The 20,294-nt window shown below is 56.7% G+C and overlaps 1 protein-coding gene across 6 annotated transcripts in view; it reads left to right on the forward strand.

Moving 5' to 3' along the window:
* The window catches only part of PROX1 (prospero homeobox 1), a 49,587-nt gene that overhangs the window by 21,446 nt on the left and 7,847 nt on the right, over positions 1-20,294 (forward strand). For all 6 annotated transcript variants that reach the window (XM_055144526.1, XM_055144522.1, XM_055144524.1 and 3 more), the window contains one exon: positions 1,796-1,990. In XM_055144526.1, the coding sequence (XP_055000501.1) occupies positions 1,796-1,990 (195 nt within the window). The remainder of the gene's footprint in view (positions 1-1,795; positions 1,991-20,294) is intronic.

Genomic DNA, 20,294 nt, shown 5'->3' on the forward strand with positions numbered 1-20,294 from the left:
AATTTTCATTCCCCAGTGCACAGCCTGCTATCATTTTGTAATGTTTTGTTTCTTATTCTAAAAGAATTAAAAAGGAACAGTAAGCCGTCACGGGGGCCTGCGGTCCTTATCTCAGTGTCTGGAAATTTGGACAGTGTATTTTACCGCTGAGATAAAATGGAAAGAGCTCCAAGTTCAGCAAATCGTAATGGGTTTAAGTTCTATTGAAATCGGCAACCAGAAGATCAGATAACGGGGGTCTTTCAGTTGTCTTTTTAATCGGGTTCCCCGCAAGGCTGAATAGAGACGAAGCAGACACACGGAGTGAAAATATAATTCTTGGATAGGTTAAGTACATGTTTGAACTCTTGCAAGCAGAAACGATTTGCTGATGACTTAATCATTTTCTGGTCAATTATCTGCGAGGGCCTTGCAACTCCATAGCAATTAGGATGCAACTTGGCCTTTTGGGAGAAACACCCCTCTCCCTGCTTCTGTCTCCTGGTTCCTTCCATTCCCGGCCATAAATCCTCCTCCATTTATTATCTTGGTGGAGAAACAACTTTCTCTGTGGACGTGACAGCCCAGCGTGCAGATCAGCTGTCATGGCTCGGGCCTTGCTGCTTTCTGTGGTCTGCAGTCCCCAAGTGTTCTTTGTGATGAGCGTCCCCAATCTTCTTACTGGAGGGGGACCCCAGGAGTGGGGAGGAAGGCCAGTGATGACAAAAGGCAGGGGTGTCTGTCACCCAGTGTGATAGAAAGCTCTGAATCCATTGGTTCTGACTTGGCAAGCTGAGATGCTTCTGTCCTTTGGGTGAAGAGATGATGTTGAGAATGACACCGCAGCCAGACAGCGACCCCACAGGCCTCTGGGAGACCAGGGTAAACAAAGTGTTAGAGCCACCTCGTGGTATTGCAGACTTGGCATTTAAGAAAACGCCAGTTAAGGCTGCCGATGCCACCTGGGCGCTTAGTGCTGGGCTCGCCTCCCCAACAGCCCCGTCGCCCAGGGAAGGGTCGTGCCAGCCTTGCCTCCCGTGGCTGTGGCAAGGGTCTGCACATTTGGTCTGAGCTGACAGACTGAGAGATAAAGCAGCTCGTGCCGTCACAGCTGATGGCCCGCCCTTCGTACCAGCAAGCAGATGCCTCCCTGGCTTCGCAGGCCTTCTTCCAGCCCTGACTGTGGGTCACCTGAAGGGTCACAGAAGAGGGCACGAAATAGCACTGCAGTTAGGGCACTGGGCATGCCTGACCTAGGTTGGGTTCCCGACGCCACATGGTGCCCACAGCGTGGCCAGGTGCAGCCCTGGACGCCCCAGAACCGGGGTGACCTGATGTCCCTGGCACTGCAGGACTGAGCAGCACCATGTCCCCAGGTCCTTGTGCTAAACCAATGGCCCAGTGGCCGAGAACTGCCCAGGTTGCGGGGTGGTGCCCAGACCTCCTGAGCACTGCTTAGGACCCCCCGCCCCCCCCACCACCAAATGAAAACTAAAGAAAAGAAGCAAGAAATCAGGCCAGTAACAATCCCTCCTGGTACCCAGAGCCATGTGCTTCCCAGAGCTCCTGGGCTCACGAGGATCTCTGGTGGCCATTGGTTCTGCCAAGAGGCTGTGTGCCATGCTCCAGCTAAGAGAAGAAATCTGCAGCTGAATGCAGGGCAGGCTTGGGGTGGGGAGGCCACCAGGGGACTTCCTTTGCAGAGGCAGTTTCGGGTGGCCCTGGTCCTGGTGGCATTGGGCACGGGTGGGAGAGGGAGTTCTGGTGGTTCTGTGAGGAGTTCCCCAGGGTCCTCACCTGCCTGCTCCTCTCTCAGTTCAACAGGTGCATCACCTCCCAGCTCATCAAGTGGTTCAGCAACTTCCGCGAGTTCTACTACATCCAGATGGAGAAGTTCGCACGCCAGGCCATCAACGATGGTGTGACGGGCACGGACGAGCTGTCCATCACCCGGGACTGCGAGCTCTACCGGGCCCTGAACATGCACTACAACAAAGCCAACGACTTCGAGGTAGGGCTGGGCCCCTGCTGCTTCCTGAGTGTGTCAGCGAGGAGCCCTCGCCTCGGGGTCTGCAGCTAAGCCCCTTCCCCGCTCCTGTCTCTGCTCCTGGCCTAAAGGCGTGGGCCGGCCCTCAGAAGGAGCAAGGCAGGAGGCACCGCTGAGCAGAAAGGCTGTTCCAGGGCAGCACTGCTCCCGCCGGGTCCCCACTGCGCCCCACCTACCACCTCTGCACGCCAGGGTGACTCCTGAGGAAGCCTGCAGTGGGGTCCCTGACTCCGTGCATGTCTGTTCTCTGCTGGGTGAGCGTGAGCAGGCCGCTCGGCGCCCTCCCTGCCACTCTCGTCATTCTGTTGGGAGGGTTCAGGAGGGCCTGGGGCAGGGCTGGGGGACAGTGTGACTCACCACCCGCTTCCCCCACTGAGCCTGCAGAGCAGTCATGGTGATTGGGGGGCGCTGAGCATGTGTGTGTGTGGGGGGGTCAGGGCTCGGTGGTTCTTCGAAAGGCGCAATGATGAAGCCACCGGCCATCAGATGATCCTTATTCCCGAGACTACTTGTCGGGATGGGCTGTGAGCATGGATTTGGGCGGGGTGGGGGCTGTTCTCTTTAAAAGTGAGCAGAAGAGGGGCCTGAGGGTCAGCACAGGTTAAGGCACTTGCCTCGTGAGTTGCCGACCCAGATTTGCTCCCTGGTACCCCATAGAGTTCTCTGAGCCCTGCCAGGAGTGAGCCCTGAGCTCTTCTGTTGCCCCCACACCCCTCCCTCCAACACTAGGCAAAATAGTTTGAAAGTCTGTTGTCACGCTGAGCCTGGCTCACGCTGCAAGCAGAACATTCTAGAAGGTGGAAGTGTGAGACTTGGTCCACTCACCTTCCACGTGCCTTGGTATCAGCTTCACCTCTCCCCGCCCCGCACCTTGTCGGGCTCTGCAGCTGCAGTGAAGAGACGCGGGCTGGCAGGTGGTGTAGACCGCCTGAGGATCTGTGTGTGTGACCTGCACCCACTCAGCAGACCTGCTGTTCAGGCCACGTTCCTGCATGTCTACAGCTCAGTGCCCAAGAGAAGGGGGGCGTCAGGGGTCAGTCACACCCTGTCCCTGCTCCTCAGGCAGGCTGGCGAGGAGGCCCCAGGCGCCTCCAAACTCCTTCCCAGTCTCCCAGCAGAGCTCCCAGCAGAGGCTTCTCTGCCACTCGCCTCCAGCATTATCTCGGGTCTATTTTAAGAGCACTCTTGGTGGGGAGTTGGGGCCCGGGGTGCCTCGGCGCTGCCCTGGCCACCAGCTCTCAGGAGCTTCTGGGCCTCATTCTTTGGGCAGAGGACTTAGCTGTCCCCACTGTGGTGGAGGAGAGCAGGGGTGCAGATGCTGACCCTCCCCACCCGGGGGACCCCAACCCTCTGCTCATCAAGCCCCACCCCAGGCAAAGGCAGCGGTAACAATGGCACGGACCTTCTGACTCTTAGCTCCCCTGGATTTGTGCCTGGAGGCCAGTACTGAAGGGAGAAGCTTAAAAGCCAGAAGCTCCGGGCTGTCATTTAACACGGTGGCCCATCACCTCCGGCTCCGTCCAGCCCCTGATCTGTGGCAACAGCTTAAGTTTCTTGGCCTTAGTGTGAATCAAGGAAGCTGCTTTGGCCCAGGGCAAGAAGGGGACAGGACCCCAGGGTGAGCAGGGGACAGGGCCCCAGGGTGAGCAGGGGACAGGACCCCAGGGTGAGCAGGGGACAGGGCCCCAGGGTGAGCAGGGGACAGGACCCCAGGGCCAGCAGGGGACAGGACCCCAGGGCCAGCAGGGGACAGGACCCCAGGGCCAGCAGGGGACAGGACTCCAGGGTGAGCAGGGGACAGGATGCCAGGAGGGACCTGTTGCCACACCCCTGCAGCTCTGCCTAGATGCAGCCAAAGGGGGAGAGTGGCATGGCCCAGTGTCCATCCTCTGTCCTGCCCAGGCTAGAGAGATAGCTGAGGGCCTCCCTCAGCTCAGGGCCACGTGCAAGGACCCGAGTTTGATCCCCATTGCTGCCAGGGTGTGCCAAGCAGCCCCTCACTGCTATGCCCCAATTTTGCATCCTTGTGTAGGCAGGAGCAGTACCTTGGCCCCTGGCCCTTCTTTCAGGGACCCCTAAAACATACACATACACCCCCCCAAAGGAAAAAGCTGACCCCCCAAGTCCTTTGCACTTTCCCAGATGTGCCTGATGTCACTCTGCCTGATGTGGACAACCACGGGCTGCAGACAGACAGACAGAGGGGGTGGTCTGTGGCTTTCAAGTCCCACCATCACTCCAACAGCGGGCCAGGGGCACCAGGCAGAGAACGGGCCATTGAGAGGAGGCTGAGCACTGCTGTTACCCATATTTTCCTCTTTCTTTCCTCTCCCTGCCCGCCCCGTCTCTCCCTCCCTCGTGAACCAACAGGGACCCTCTTGACAGGTGACTCACACCTGCCTCTGCTCCTGGCTCCCCACGGGAACAGTGAGGGGCCTCTCAGTGGACAGGAGGTGACACCTTCACCCGTTCTTCCTCCTCTGTGTGCCAGCCTGCATCTCCTCTCCTGAACCTCAGTTTCTGGGCCTCTTCTCCCTTCGAATCCTGTACCTCCTCCTCTGAACCCCCCTTTCCCAGGGACTGCCCTTGCCCCCCGAGCCTTCACTCCCCCTCGTCTGGCCTTGCTCTCCCGGGCCTGCACCTCCCACCCCAGCCATGCCAAGCATCTGTGCTTGTGGACATCCAGATTCTTGGCATGCAGACTTGGGGGGGTGGGAGCTTGGAGGGGCCCCGCGTGTGGGTGAGGGCATGGCAGGGGGAGCCCAGCCCCAGCACTAGTCTGTGCCGGACAGTGACGGGTGCACAGCCCAGGCACCTGCCCCACCCCCCACTCCTCATACGGGTGCGGTGGCAGCGCCATGTGGCTCCCTGTGTCCAGCCTGTTCCTCTCATGGGGGAGCATCAGACTTTGTTTTGTGTGGAGGGGTGGTCCTCCCTAGATTTCAGCCACAGGGTGCTCTGACTTGGAGGCTAGGTGGGTGGGGCATCCTTAAGTCTTTGTTGCCCTCACAGCCATGGTAAGAGAGACAATCAAGGTCACTGAGCCTCTGTTGGGTGCTCGGGCCAGTTCTTAAAGTCTCCCCTCCCAGGCAGACCTTCCCCAAAGGCCCAGGCTTGGGGACGTGACTGAGCTAGTAGGAACTGTTTGTTTCACGACTAGTCTCCATTGCCATCTGCCTGGCATCAGGGCCAGCAGAGGAGCGCACTCAACCGCACTCTAGCTTCCCACACACACGCACACGGACATGTGCACACACACGGGCACACACAGATGTGCCCACATATATACCACATCCAGACACACAGTATACACACAGGCAAGGCTAGTACACATGTACACATGCTCCTATGTGCTGGCATACACATTTGCATGAAATATACAGGTGTACACGTGCACAGATATATACGAACATGATCGTGCATATGTGGACACAGGTGCTCTGCAAACACACACAATGCACAGACATGCACACTTAGGCCGGATCACACATGCACACAAGTGCAGACACACACAGTTGTCGTATGCATACAACACACTGGCATGCACACTCAGGCTGGCTCCCGCGTGCACATAAATGCAGGCATACACGCACCACACACTTCTGAGCACCTGCCAAGGGCCTTCTCTCTCCCACACCTTCCCCTGTGCCCTGCCCACCACCGAGTGTGCACACAGTTCAGATTTAGTGCATTTGGAAGTCTCTCGCCCGCGTCGTCATCTCTTTAAAGAAAAAAACGAGGGCAGGTGGGTTTGGGAAGCGCTTCCTCTGCTCCAAATAGACACTTAAATATGAGTGATCATTTGGAAAACTGGCACATGAGCGAGAGCCTTTCACTGCTGCTCCTGTCTTTTGGCCTCAAAGCTGCTGAGCCGTTTAAACGATCACACGACACACTCTTGGTGGGTGGCGAGAAGGCAAAGAAACCCTCACACCATTTCTTTCCTTGCCAGTCCACCCCCGACAAGCCAAATGGGCCTTTTAAGAGACTAAATGAATGTGCTCCGAATACGCGCGCTCACACATGGCTGTCAGGGGCGCTCCTGGGGATTTGGAGATGAGGTGACGGGGCTGTAGGTCCAGGCGGAGACTGCAGGGGGCGGGGTGGGGAGTCGGGTGGGGGTGGGGAATTCTGTGCCTGCCTGTGCGGCTTTGCTGTTTTTGTTTCTCTCTCTCTCTCTCTCTCTCTCTCTGCTGGCCTTTCGGGATTCAAGGTGTGGATGGGTGTAACGAAGTGGGTCCGACTGATTTCTCATGTTTGGTAATGTCACTGCATCTGCAGCGCCCTGGGTCTTTTTGTCATGGGGTTGCATTCAAACCCAGTGAGTCCAACTTTCAAACCTCCTTACTCGACACTTTTATTAGTGATCATCTCCCCTGACCTTTTCCACATCCTTAAAGAAAAACCTCGAGCCGGGCCTGTCGCCTTCCTTGGCTTATTGTCCTTTGTTGGGGGGAACAAAGCGGGTCCCGCAGGGGTGATCGCCCATAATTATACAGCTTTCCATGACGGTGTCTTGGCACATCGCAAAGTTCAGAGGAGCTTTTAGAATGAAAAAAAAAAAAAAGATGTTTTGTGGCGGCCCATGCGGGGTCTCATCTTTCCTTCAGACAAGAGTTCAAGGCTCCTCCTCAGGCTTCCCCACGCCGGGCTTTTTCTCCTCCTGCTTCATAAAGTTGAAAGAGGCTTCGGTGGGGTCTTATGATCTGCTTCCTTTGAAAGATTGTTCCTCAGCGCATGGCCCCTTTGACTTCAAGGGTTCACAGATGCCCGTCTTTAGGTACCGCGTGTCTGACCTTATCAGTTACTCCATTTCATGTCGCAGAAAAAGTCTGCACTCTTTGTGTTTGTCTGTTTTGCCTCTATGAAATGATTTTCGTGAAAAGACTGTCCTTTTTAACACGGCGCTGCGCACCGCCACCTCCCCTCCCTGTGGCTTTGCTCGCTTTAAAAAAAAGTCCTTGTGTTTTGTGTATGGATGAGTTCACAGTGAGAATAGAATTATACAAGGGCAGACGCACACACAAAAAAATCTTTGGCTCTCCTCTTCCCGCCACCCCCCACCCCCCACGATCTGTCGCCCCCGCCCCGCCCCCTCCCGCCACAGCTCCTTACCCCAACGGGCAAAGCCCTGAGCAAGAGGAGGGGGCGGCCTCAGGTTTGGGGTGGCAGTGGGCTTCCCCCACCCCTGGGACCGACCCTGAAGGCCTTCATCATTAATCGTCCTTCTGAGACGGGGAGGTTTGGGCAGGCTGGGGGGACGGCTATTGTGTGCGAGCTGCTCCCGGCCCCCCTCTTTCCGCCACCTCCCACAAAGCGATGATCCAGGAGCCCCTCGGGACAAGTCCTCTGATGAGGCTGCTGCCATGGGGAGGTGCAGGGGGCCAGGGGCAGGGGCGAGGGGGGGGGCATTGTGTCGGGTCCATTCGGTTCTTAAGGTTCTAAGAACCTTTTGAAAGGAGCCCGTTTGTTTCGACTGGAATCAAGGGGTCCATTCAGCCAACCAGAGCCTGCCCCAGAGTCGTGGCCTGCTCACGGCAGGCGCGGATCCGTTTCAGCCCAGGCCTCCTCCCCCGCCCGCCTCTTCCCCACCCTTTGCTGTGGCTTCTCGCCGTCTGGCCTGGGGATGATTCTTACTGCCCCTCGCCTGCCTCTCTCGGCAGTGCAGGGCCAGGAGCCAAGTGTGTGTGAGAGCTCGCGCCTGCGTGATGCACAGGGATCAGCAAATGCTCTTTGGTGAGGTTCAGAAGTTTGGTCCCTAGAGGTCCGTTTTTAAAGTTTAGAACCATTGCCCCATTTTCCTCGGCTGTCTTGAGCTCACTCACCTTCGGTGCTGTCTGGTAACATGATATAAAGCAAATGCAGTCCATGCTCTCCGCCCTCCCCCCTCCACCCCTGCGGCAGCGTGGGGCAGAGGTGCAGTGCACCCTCGGAGGAGGAGAGGGGCGAGCCTTCCTCCCTGAAGTTCAGCCTCTGAGCAGGGCCCCGAGGGGGACCCACCGCAGCCTCTTTCCAAGGAGCCAGGGCCCGACGGGCACCTGGGTAGGCCTGGGGTGGGGCCCCTGTCGCTGTCACAGCCACTTCCGGGCTGGGGGACCCCCGAAGCCCCATGCCCCTGACTGGAGGGCCCTCGGGGAAGCCAGCCGGACGGTCTCCCTGGGGCTCTTTGAACAAGACTTTCCCCATAGCCCTTTTGGGATTTAAAGAGAACCTGGCCCTGGAAGTTGATGCCACTATTACAGTCCTTCCCCAAAAGAGGGTCATAAAACATTGAAGTTATTCTTATGAATCTTTCATTAGAAGCAATGAAAAGGAGCAGTGCCGGCCGGCCTTTGTGCAACTGCCTCTTCTTCCTTCCGGCGAGGACTATTGTTCTTGTGGCTCCTCAAACAGACTTTCACTTTCAACCCGACAAAAGTCGCTTCAAAGCCAGCAGCTGCGCTAACACGCCCACCTCACCTGGCCAGGCCGCTGGGCAGGTGACCGACCCGGCAGCTGATGCCTGCTTTCCATGGGGCCTTTGAGGTGGACCTCGGACTGCTAATTGGTGGGCTCGCCTCCCCCCGCCCCCCCCCAGATTTCTGGCCTTTTCTTCCCAGCAGATGCCTCCTGGGGCACGAGCCAGGCTGGACAAAGTGTGAGTGAGCCCCGGATTTAGCAGGAGACAGAGGCCGTCTGGCGAGTGCCCTCTCTGCCCCTGCCTGCCTCCCCGCTTCCGGGGCGGGCTGGATGGGACGCCCCTCACCTGAGGGGACAGCCCCGGGCTCGGAGGCTGGGGCCCAGGCCTCTCCTTGCCTGCTGTCACCTTGTGCACGGTCTGGGCTGTGACATTGATGGTGATTATGTCATTATTTTGCTCTGGGGGCCTGGCACATCTGCAGAGCCCAAGTGCATCTTCGCGGGGCTGGCACGCGGCCACCCCACAAATGCTTCATTAGCCGCCTCTCCCCTCACAGACACCGTGCCCAGGCCCAGGCTGCCCCGCGCCTCCCTTTGTGTGCCTGGCCGGCTCGTCCACGTCCACTCCCCTTCCTCCCCCTGCTCTCACTCTCTGCTCCAGATGTCCCTCGGGGCTCTGGCCCCGTGACCCCTGAGTGGACCCTGGAGTGACTGTGGGGTGAAGTGACCGAGCCCCTTCCCCCGCGCCACCCCCACCACTCTTCTTCGCTCTTCGGTGCCCCAGCGAATTGTGACATTAGCCGGCCCCGCCCAAGGCCGAGGGGGCGCCAATCCTGGAGCCAGAACAGAGAGCGTGGCCGGCTGCGGGTAGGGGGAGAGGCAGTGGGGTCAGGCCTGGGCCTTGAAGATCCATCTCCTTACCCACGCCCCTCTGCCCACCATCCCTCTCCCAGTGTCCAGAGCAGAGACACCTCCAGCTTCCAGAAGGTTCTCTCCCTGCGGGTGCTCTTGTGCCCCACTTGGCTCTCACTGTCTGTGGGCCCCGAGAGTGGCCTGTGATGAGCTACTTAGTGATGGAGGTCAGGGGGAGGTGAGCCCGTTGGATCCTGCACGTGGAGCCGGGGGCCCTCCCCCACCGTTTTCTGGAAAACCTCCCCCCTTTCTGAAGGTTCTGGTTTCCATGTGAATGGCCAGTGGACTTCAGAACTTGCTCTCCGGGCCTGTAGGAGGGCTTTGCACCCCGTCCAGTCCGTTCCCCTTGGGTTTGAAAGGTTTAGTCTGTGTGAGCTCATTTCTGCCCCCACCCCGTCCCCTCCCCAGCCCCGGTACCCAGGCCTTGACTGGTTTCTGTCTAGACCATGCGATGTCAGGTGTTTTGAATGTCTCAGAGGGAGACCTAGTTTGGGATTTTAAGGTTGTGCTAAAGGACAATGTTTATTTTCCTGGGAACTGGGGTCAGGTCCTTGCTTGGACTCCTTAAGTGGAATCTGTCTAGTTAAGAACTCAAAACTGGGCGCCGCAGAGAGGACAGGGGAAGGGATTGCCTAATGCCTGCACCAACTCTGGTCCCTCCCACAGCACCACATACAGTCCCTAGGCATGGCCAGGGTCACATTAACCCACCCCCTTCCCACCCCCCAAAAAACTAGAGAACTACTGGCCAAGACCCCAGCCCTGGATTCCTGAGCCTGCAAGCCGGGACCCTGTGCCCCTCTGGGGGATGAACAAGTGCATGGAGGGGGCAGGAGGCGTGTTGGAGAGGGTAGTCCCTGTACAGAACGAACCATTTTCTCTCAAGACTCAGGATGTACCCAGAACATCCCTCACCTCCCATTATTATATCATTATGATTTTATCACCCATGGGTTTATTTAAACCTCTGCAAAATCCAGCTCCACTCAGACTGTCCCACTCCTCAAGATAATAATTATCTAAATTTATCACCTGCTGGGAAAATAGTATCTCCTTTTTATGGCTCTTCAAGTGATTCCTTTGAACTGCAAAGGGGCATCCCTCCTTCTAACAGGCTGGGATTCACACACCGGGTGGGCCATAGCTCACTGGCAGGACCCTTCCTGCTTCTGTAGACTTTGGTGGTCATTCCTCCATCCTCTGCATCTCTCCCCATGGAGGAACTTGGCTCTTGCTTGAAAGTACGATCTCGTCCAGTGAGTGGCCTGCGGCAGCCACGGGACAGCCCATCCCCAGTGCCTTCTCCACCCGGGTTCTCCACTTGGAGTCTCTAGACCTTTGAGTCTCTAGACAACAGGGTGGTGACATCCAGGCCTTTGTGGTGCCTCCCACCGTCCTCCTGGTGGGATTTTAAGAAATTCCCCCTGAAGTTGCTTGTTTGGGGGGAATCGGGGCACACCCAGAAGTGCTTAGGACATACTCCTGGCTCTGTGCTCAAAGATCTCTCCTGACAGACTCAGGGGACCATACAGGGTATTGAGGATCGAATCTAGGTCAGCTGAGTGCAAGGCAAACACCCTTCCCACTGTATTATCTCTCCTCCCCTGAAGTTGGCGTTTCTTGAGTCACATCTTAGGAGCCGTGTGAGATAAAAATGAACAATTCCATGGGACCCATGTTTTAGACTCTGGCAAAGGCTGGTGGTACTCATGGGGGACACCCCTTGGGAAATGGGAGTTGGTGCTTAGTGTACACATGTGCCCCGTGGGTATAGCAGGCACTTGTGCCCTGGGGATGGAATGACTGGCAGCATGATGGTCAACAGAGTCGGACTTAAGAGCGTAGAAACATGAGTGCTAAGGCCAGGAAGTGTGTATGGGAGCGTGCCCCCCGCCCCCGCGCCTGGACCCCCCTGGGAAGCCTCAAAGCTATTTACAGCAAAACCTTCCACTGGGATAGTCTTGGTAGAGTTCCTGCTGGGAAGTGTTTTCATGTCACTGGTCCAGGACTAAAACAACGCCGCACCCTCAGGGCTGAGAGATAGGGCAGGGTGTGGTTAGACCCCGGCACCTCACGGTCCCCAGGCACAGCTGGGTATAGCCCTGGAAGTCCCCAACCACTCCTGGGGTGGTTTGGGGAACCCCTGGCACTATACACTCAAATTCTGGCATTGAACTGCCCACCACACATGAGCCCAGGGTTCCCTGGCGCCTCTTGGGGGGGTCCTCTGCCCTCCCCCCATGTCAGCATGGCATTGCAGAGCAAAGGTTTCGTGCTGAGATCTTGACATGTGTCTTGCCCCCAGCTTGTGCCTCAGTTTCCTGGTCTGTAAAATGGGGGGACTCAAGTGCCCAGCTCTCCACAGGGTCACAAGGAAGCGTGTGCCAGGGGAACAGCCTGCATGGTGGGTGGAGAGGACAGCCAAGTCTAGGGCACAGAACAGCCATCGGTGGTGGTCCAGTGTTGCATCATTTTCCCCCTGGTGCGAAGTAGCAGGACAAGCAAGGGCACAGGTGGCGGGGGTCCTCATCAGTATTGGACAGAGTGCAGGCCAGAGAGGCTGAGAAGAACCTGGTGGTGCCTGGTGGCCAGCCCATCCTGGGTTCTGGAGCTCAAGGCTTCAAAGCCTCAGGGTTCTGGAGCTCGGGGTTCTAGAACCCAGGGGCCACTGATCAGGAGGCGTGAAATGGGGGCGCAGGCTGTGGACTGCCTGGACAGCGTCCTGCCTGAGTCCAGGAGGATAGCACTTGGCAGGGGTCTGGGGTGCCGCTCCCCCCTGGGGCCACAGCTGAGCACCTCGGGGACCTGGCATCTGGTTGCTCAGTTCCCTGTGCCACCCATGGGTGGGCCCCTGTGCCTGTGGGTTTTCAGAAGATGGCACAGACCAACCCAGCAGTCACCCCACCTACTTCCTTGGGGCACCTCTGTTGGCGACCCACTCCCCAGACCCCTCTGCCAAGCAGGGTGTCTGGTTGGAGATGCAGAATGCCCTCAAAGCTGTGGCTGCCCCAGGGGTCTGGTCTTACTTGTTTGGGCCACCCCAGGTGGTGCTCAGGAGCTGCTCCCTTGAGAGCCTTTCTGGTGATGTGGGGATGGAACCAGGATCACCCCCTGTAAGGCCCATGCTTCGACCCTCTGCACTGTGGCATGCTTTGGCCAGCCCCATCTTTGCCTGAAGGGTGGGTCCTGGTGGTCTTCGCCACGGAGCAGGTGGGGGATGTGTTGGGGGGCCTTAGCAAGGGAGATTCCTGCACCTCCCTGCTCTGGTGTGTCCCTGGGAGGGAGGGGACAGACCGTGTTCAAAGCCCAGTAAGGACACAGCAGTACGGACCTGCCAGGCCTCGGGTTGCCTGGGTTTGGGGTGAGGTTTGGCTGGGCTCCAGAGGCCGGTGGTCCACTCGGGGCTGTTCCTCTGCCTTTCCAGCCCCCCTTGCTTGCGTCTAAGGGTGTCTCAGCACCCTGTCCCGATTCTGCCCATGACACGATCCCAGCTCAGCCTCAGTGCCGCTGAGGGGGGTGGGGACACGTGAGGACACCAGCGTCCCCTGAAGACGCGAATGGAGATGGCCCGACATCAGAGTGCTCGTGCCCAGCAGAGGGGTGGAGACCTCTTCTCCAGGTCCTCTCCCTGAGCACGCCAGCATTGTCGTGGGGTGACTGCCCCGTGCCACGTTTCTGTGGTACACGTGGGGCGGAGCTGACCTTCCGGGCCCCGCCGGGCTCCACCGTGGACTCCGGGGCCCACAGACTCCTGGTGGCGCTCACCCAGGTCTTGTGGTGCAGGGAGCAAAGGTGTCCCAGAAAACCGTGTCTTGGGGAACTCCAACTTCCAGCCCACACTGTCGGGCCCTTTCACGCTGCTGTGTCGGAATCGGGCCCATCCTGCAGTGCTCATTTGTTTGAGCTCTCTGGTTCCACACTGGTGTTGCCCCTCCCCAGGCATGAGTGCAGGAGAAAGTGACATGGACCCCGGAGAGTTTGGCCCCCCCGAGAGGTGAGCTGGCGCTTGTTCTGGTGGGCCAACAGGGAAGTGCTGCAAATCAAGGCGGCCCAGAAGCTCAACTTCTGACTGCTGGCTTGGGATTTTCACGGGTCCTTTGCTGGGACAGGAAAGTCGCGCCTTCAGGGCTGCCCAGGGCGGATGTGGCTTTGCCCTTGAACTCATCTGAGGAAATGCCACCCCCTACCTTCCACTTACCCTCCGCCGTCCATCCCCAGGCCTGCAGGTCCTGCTGACCTGTGGGCACTAGTGGGTGAAACGGAAGGGTCCAGGAGAAAGGAGAGTGCCAGCCCTGACTCGATCTCCCAGCCCCGAGCGGGAAGGAGGGGCTGGAACTCTCTGTGCTCCCCTCCTACTTCTGATGTCCCCAGGCCCCTCTTCTTGGGAACACTGGCTCTCTGCCGGTTGTTGCCCCTGTGACCCAGCTACCATGGCACTGCAGAGGAGGCTCAGCGAGCACTGTGGGCGAGATCGAGATCTGGGAGCCTTGGGGCCCCTAGGATAAAGCGAGGGGCCCATGGGGTTGCCAGTCTCCCGTGCATTTCCCCCCATGGCTTTGGATTTCCTTCTTAGCCCTGTGACTCACTAGGAGTTGCAGTGGCTTGAGACACTGTGGGTTAGGGAGGGAAGGAAAACAGACCCCAGGCGTGACAGCCCCGTTAGCTTCTCAGCCTGGGGACACCTGCCCGCCCAGGATGCTCGGCGCCAGCTGCAGCCCACGGGGTAGCGTGGAGGGCCTCGGGTGTTCCAGGCAGAGAGCAGCTTTCATCCTTCTTTTTCTTTCTGGACTCAGGCAGTTCTGGTCTCACCGAGCCCAGCAGCTGCCTACAGGGCCGCCCAGGGGAAGTTTCCATGGTGAGAGTGGCCCTGCCCGCCTGGAGCTGTATGCCCTCCACTGTGGGGCACTCAGGGGCCACAGCACATCATACGCTTGGGGGCCAACTGGTAGGACTTCTGGGGGCGGGGGTGTTTGCGGGAAGGGAATGAGGTCTTAGGGGGCCAGGGTTGGAAGAAGGCTGAGGAGCTGATGGGGAGAATGTGCATAAATCTCGCCGGTAGAGAAAATACCTGTACCCCTTCCTTTGACTGCAAAGCTAGGACTCAGTATGCTCGATTCTGCCATCGGCCGCCATGCTTTTAGGGACACCGAGTCGTCCTTGTCAGTGTCTGAGGCACCTTGCTCTCGGCGGCTTCTGCATTCACTGCCTTCCCTCTGTTTTTCCTGCACAGCCAGACTCTGGTGCCCAGTGCTTAAAGCATCTCCTCGTCTCCACAGTGGCCGCCCCTGAACTGCTCTCTGCTCTCATCAGTTGTCCCCTTCGCCCCCCTTTCCTGTACTTCCTGTCTGAAGGGGACTGAAGCGCTGGGTCTTTGGTCTGGCTGCTTTGTGTCTCTCCCTTGTGAGGGAGTCGTGGGCTTGGACACTGCGGGTGGGTGGGAGCATTCAGGGGAGCTGATCCCCTAGTTGCAAAGATTCGCGTCCAGTGAGTCTTGTGTGCTGCCTTCGCTGGGCCAGTGCCCAGGTGTGCCCCCCCACAGCTCTGCCTGCTGGGGCCTCACCCTCTTCCTGGGAGTATCCTGCAGGTTTCCACGTGACTTCACTGCTGGGACATTGCCCCATGCTGGGTCTTGTCACTTCCCAGCACTCACAGCAGGCGGCTGCAGAAGCGAGAGGTGGGGGTGTCCGGGGGAGGTCCCTAGGTCCCTGGGGTGGTGAAAGTATGTGGCTGAGAGGGAGCTCAGTCCTGGAGCTCCCGAGGGGCTCACCCACCTGGACCCTCTGTCACATTTACATCAAATTGCAGCTGAAGCCTCTGATTGTCAGCCCACTGGAGACAGCGGCTTTAAGATTTGGCACAAAGGCTGGGCCATCAGGTTAGCATGAATAGATTTCTTTCTTCCTCTCTTTTTAAAAGTCAGGCTGAGATGGAGTGTGGTGGGGGCAGAGCCCCCCCGAGCCAGTGTAACCGTTTCCCCAGCGCCCTGCTATTCTCCGCATCTGTTGAGAGGACCGAGAAACCTGCCAGGGGGTCCCCCTCACCCCCCAGAGCAGCACCCGCACACCACCATCTTATCACACTTAAAGGATGTTTATCCAGTTCCGGAGAGGGAGTGGGCAGACTGTGAAGGCCACATACTTTTCCAACCTTGGTTGCGACACGTTTGCCCATTTTGAAACTGTCTTTATCTAGCCGAGAAAACGAAAATCTATTTGACAAAGTAGCACTCTGCCCGGTTTATCTTGCAATATGGCTTTAGCTCACCGAGTCTATTGATTTCCTTAAATTAATGTTTACAGAATGCTACCGAATTTCGCTCAACAGAACATTGTTCTTTTGGAGGTTTATGAAATAAAAAAAAGAAAGAAAGGAAAGAAAAGGCACGGACTGTTATGGCTTTGTTTCGAGCCAGGGAATATGGGGATTTTTTTTTGTTGTTGTTATTGTTGAGTTTTTATTGTGTTTTTAAGGAGGGTAGCCTTGAACTATAGCCACTTCCTATAAGCATTTGCTCATCACTTATTTAAAGAGCAAAACATCTAACTAGGAGGTGTGCTCGCTCTCAGGGCAGAATCTCAGGGATCTCCCCCTGCCTGTGTCTCTGAGCCCCCATGGGTCACCCAAAGCAGGGAGCTCCAGAGAGGAGGCCGGAGAGCCTCCACACACCTGCGGTCCCAGCTCTCTCCTCTGCCTTCACCCCCGGGACCTGGCAATCCCCCACCCGCCCCATTATTCCAGAAACTTCCAAGCTCAGGAGGGTGTGTCTTCCTGAAAGTTGACCCCAGGCATGCCTTGGCAGGCCAGGGTGCCCGTTGATGTTCAGGGCCTTCTTCCTCACAGGGAACATGGCACAGTTTCTAAGAGGGTCGGGCAAGGAGGCAAAGGGAAACTGAGGAAGTGCAAAGTCAATTTGCTCCACTCCTGGGCTCAGCCAGTTCGAAAGTCCTGGGAGGGTTGATGGCGGAGGGCCTCCTGCGGGTGGCCCCTTTCTGCAGGTTCCAGCCGTCTTTGCTTCTGCCAGCTCTTTCCTCTCTGTAGGGCCCCTCCCCGGACTGGCTCGGGAATGTCATCATCCCTCATTGTCCCCCCCTTCCCATAGATGCCTGTGTGGGTGCGTGGGGGCACCCAGGGCATGGTGTTCATGGTCTGCCTCACGCTGTGCCTCCCTCCTCCCCACCCGGCAGAGCCCCGAGAGGGGGCATGAGCCACTTTCACACCTGCTCCCGCCTTTCCTCCTGCCCTGTCCCCCTGCCCCCAGCTCCCAGGCTCTGGGCCACGGTCTGAGCACGGCCCCTGCGTGTGCTGTGTCAGAGCTGGCCCAGAGCTGTCTCTCCGCGATCAATATTTACTTAACAAACAGCAGGGATCCGAGAGTGTGTCTAGCGAGGCCGGGGCACAGTGTAGGCGGGTGGACACACGCCCAGGACAGTGCCTTGGCTATGTCTTTCCCAGGATCTGCTTGCTGTGGTGTGCCCTCTGATCTGGGGAACCCCAGAAATCATCTAGGAAAAGGCTCCGGGCTCTGGGGCTCCTGCTTCTGTATCTGTCAGAAGTTCTCTGATGGGAAAATCAGCCCCCTGGGGGGGGGCAATGACGGTGGGGGGTAGCGCTTTGGACAAGACCCTTAGCAGCCCCCAGGGTGGGGGTGGGGGTTCCCTGTGACCCTGAGCACGATGGAAACAATGCCAGCACTTCGGCTGGGCGCCCCAACATGTATTTCTGATGCTGGGTGACATCAAAGCTTTCCAAAGAAAACCCAGAGACAGAACTCCAGATTTTCAAGGCTGCACTCTGGGTCTGGGGGTTTACCAGGTCCAACTTGAACCTTAAATCCCAGGGCCGGGCCGCCGAAGTTTGGAGAGTGCTGCGCTGCCCACCTGGCTGGACGCAGCTTCTGGAAGGTGTGGCCCTGCACCTTCCATGAGCTGAGGAGGAAGCGTCTGGCCCGGGGGAGGCTGGGACTCGGGGGACGGCTGGGGAGAGTTTTTTATTTATTTGATTTTGTGAATCGGTGTTGTAAAAGCCATCTGAAATATTCATGCAGATCGTCTGAGGAGCCCGTTTCTGTTTTATTTACTGCCCAGTGGAACAGCTACAGCGGATTAGCCCTACAATACCAGTAACAAAGACCCAACAGCTGATGCATGTGGCATGAGGAGGTGACAAACGGTTAAAGCTCGCTGTTGGCTGCGGGCGGGCGGTCAGCAGATGCAGACAAAAGGGTTTGTGACAAGAATAACTCTCTCCAAGGCGAGCAGTGAGGAGTATCCAAAATACCAGTACCCTTTTCTCCTTGACAGTGTCTTCTGACAGTCAGCACTTCAGCGCCCTTTTATGGCAGGGAAAATGGAGGAGAGGGGGAGATGCACACGGTCTCCAGCAAACTCTCCAGTGCCCAGCCAGAGGCTCAGTTCTTTCAGCTGTGACTTCTAAAGCTGGGGACGTGTGTGTGTGTGTGTGTGTGTGTGTGTGTGTGTGTGTGTGTGTGTGCCCCTGTGGAGGTAAGTTTTGGGGAAGGAGTCGGGTAGTGCAGGTGAAGGCACAGTGCCTCACAGCTCACTGGCCACTGAGGGCTGCCTCTGCCTGGCTGGCCCCAGGGCCTTTCATCAGACCTGGGAGCCCATGAGCAGTCCAGTTGGTGATGGGGAGGGAGTGAAGTGCAAGGGGCACAAGCCTGGCCATGGGAGGACCCCAAGGGGCTGGTGGGTGACCCACTGAGCCTGTTTGTGAGGTGTGAGATTGGCCCCTAGAGGTTCCAGACACTCACAGAGGCCGCCTTCTCTTTAACCTCTGTGAGTCCCTTCTCTTCTTGGTGACATTCATCCCGCTGCCAAGAGAGCTTGGCAGGGCTTGGCAGCGCGCACACTTGCGGTGACCGCTAACCTTGGCGCGTCCTGTGCGCTGATGAGTGTCCGCAGCAACACAGAAGGCGGCTTTTATGATGTGCTGCAGAGGCTGGGGACAGCCGCGTCCATAAAACAAATCATCCTTGAAGGGAAGAAGAGGAGGAGGAAGACAGGACAGGACGTTGGTGCCACGGCTCCTGTCACATTTGGGACTGGGGGACAGGGACATACCATGCACCCAGCGCCGTGGACAGACTTGTGCATGGATGCATGAATTAGGGATTGCCCTGGGTGTCTATTGGGGCATGGTTGTTTATGTGTATGTATATGGGTCTGTGTGTGCCTGACTGTATTGGTGTGTATAAGTATATATGTAAATGGGTATGCGTGTGTGTATGCAGGCATATTCATGTGTGTATATATATGTGGGTGTGTATGTGTGTAAATAGGCATGCATATACATGTGTATATGTATATGGGTATGGGTATGTGTGTAAATGAGTGTGCATGTGTATATGGGTGTAAGTGTGTATGGGTGTGTGTATAAGTATATGTGTCTGGGTGTGTATGTGTATATAGGTCGTGTGTATACAGTGTGTATATGAGCATATATGTATATGGATGTATGTATGGATATGGGAGTGTATGAGTGTGTAAATGTGTAATAGGTGTGTGTTGGTGTGTATATAGGTGTGTGTATATAGTATGTATATAAGTGTATATGTATATGGATGTACGTATGGATATGGGAGTGTATGAGTGTGGAAATGTGTAATAGGTGTGTGTTGGTTTGTACATGAGTGTATATATATATAGGTGTGTGTATATGTGTATATGGATATTCATGTGGTTGCATATGCAAGTGTGTCTGATATATATGGATGTGTTACGGGGGTATATATGGGGCTGTTTGTATAGGAGTGTGTTTGGATAGTGTGTGGGTGCATGTTCAAGTGTGGTAAGGGTGGGTGCCTGTGGGTGTATAGGCGTGCGTGAGTGTGTTGTGGACATGCATGAGTATATGCATGCATACATGTATCTGTATCTGTGTGTACTTGTGTGTCCAGGGAGGCTGGGCACTTCCTTCCTGGTGCCCATAGACCCGTCATGTATCTGGAGCAGAGACACAGCCCCTAGGATGCAGGCTCCTTATTGGGTGCTCTTCCCCAGCCTTGCAGTGCCTCGGGCCAGCGGCTCCCACAGTGGGCTCACACTCGGGCCAGAGACTTTGGGTGGCTTTGGTGTGGCTCGGGTGGCACGTCTACAGGCGCCGCCCTCCCCCTCGGGCATTGTCTCACATTCCAGGCTGTGATTGACTGTTAGCACCTGATGCTGAGGAGAAAGTCGGGTTCATTGTGCCGATTGTTGCTTCTATTAAAAGAAACTCAGAGAAGGGTTTGCCTGTCACCATGGGGATTTTCTGCAGCTGTAATTAGTGATTGGAAGTCCACTAGGTGTGAAGTCACTGTGAATAATATCATTCTCCTTAGTCTAAGTTCTTTTTTTTTCAACTTTTTTGGGTCACACCCGGCGATACTCAAGGGGTTACTCCTGGCTCTGCACTCAGGAATTATTCCTGGGGACTATATGGGATGCTGGGAATCGAACCTGGGTCCGCTCCATTTCCATTTTCAGACAAGCTCTTAGCTCTGTGATGGCGTTTCTTGATCACAGATCTGCCACTTGTCAAGTGCAGGACCTCAGAGATTCGGAGATGGTGAGAGGTGGGGGTGGGGCACCATAGGAGCTGGCATGGCTCCACAGAAAGGCACGGGATGAGGCTCTTCACAAGGACTTTTCCTGTCTCAGTTTCTTCCTCTCAGAAGCTGAGAGGTTCCCATGTCCGGTGAAGTTCTGGGGCGCATTCCAATTCTGTTATCAGTTCTTTCAACGTCCCTTTCTTCTAAGCCTTTGGAGTGAGGTGTTTTACCTCCATGTGGAGCCCTGATCAGGGACTGGCTCACAGGCTGAGAGAGAATTGGGTGGGTCTGAAGGGAGCAGTGTACAGAACTGGCCTTTTATCTAAAGGCATCTCAGGAGAGGGTCATGCCCACAAGTTTGCAGCAAGCAAGAAGTTGAATAGTCCTAAGAGTAGTAAGAGTAGTAAGAGA

This window comes from Sorex araneus, chromosome 7 (assembly GCF_027595985.1).
Source record: "Sorex araneus isolate mSorAra2 chromosome 7, mSorAra2.pri, whole genome shotgun sequence".
In the NCBI taxonomy this organism is placed as follows: domain Eukaryota; kingdom Metazoa; phylum Chordata; class Mammalia; order Eulipotyphla; family Soricidae; genus Sorex; species Sorex araneus.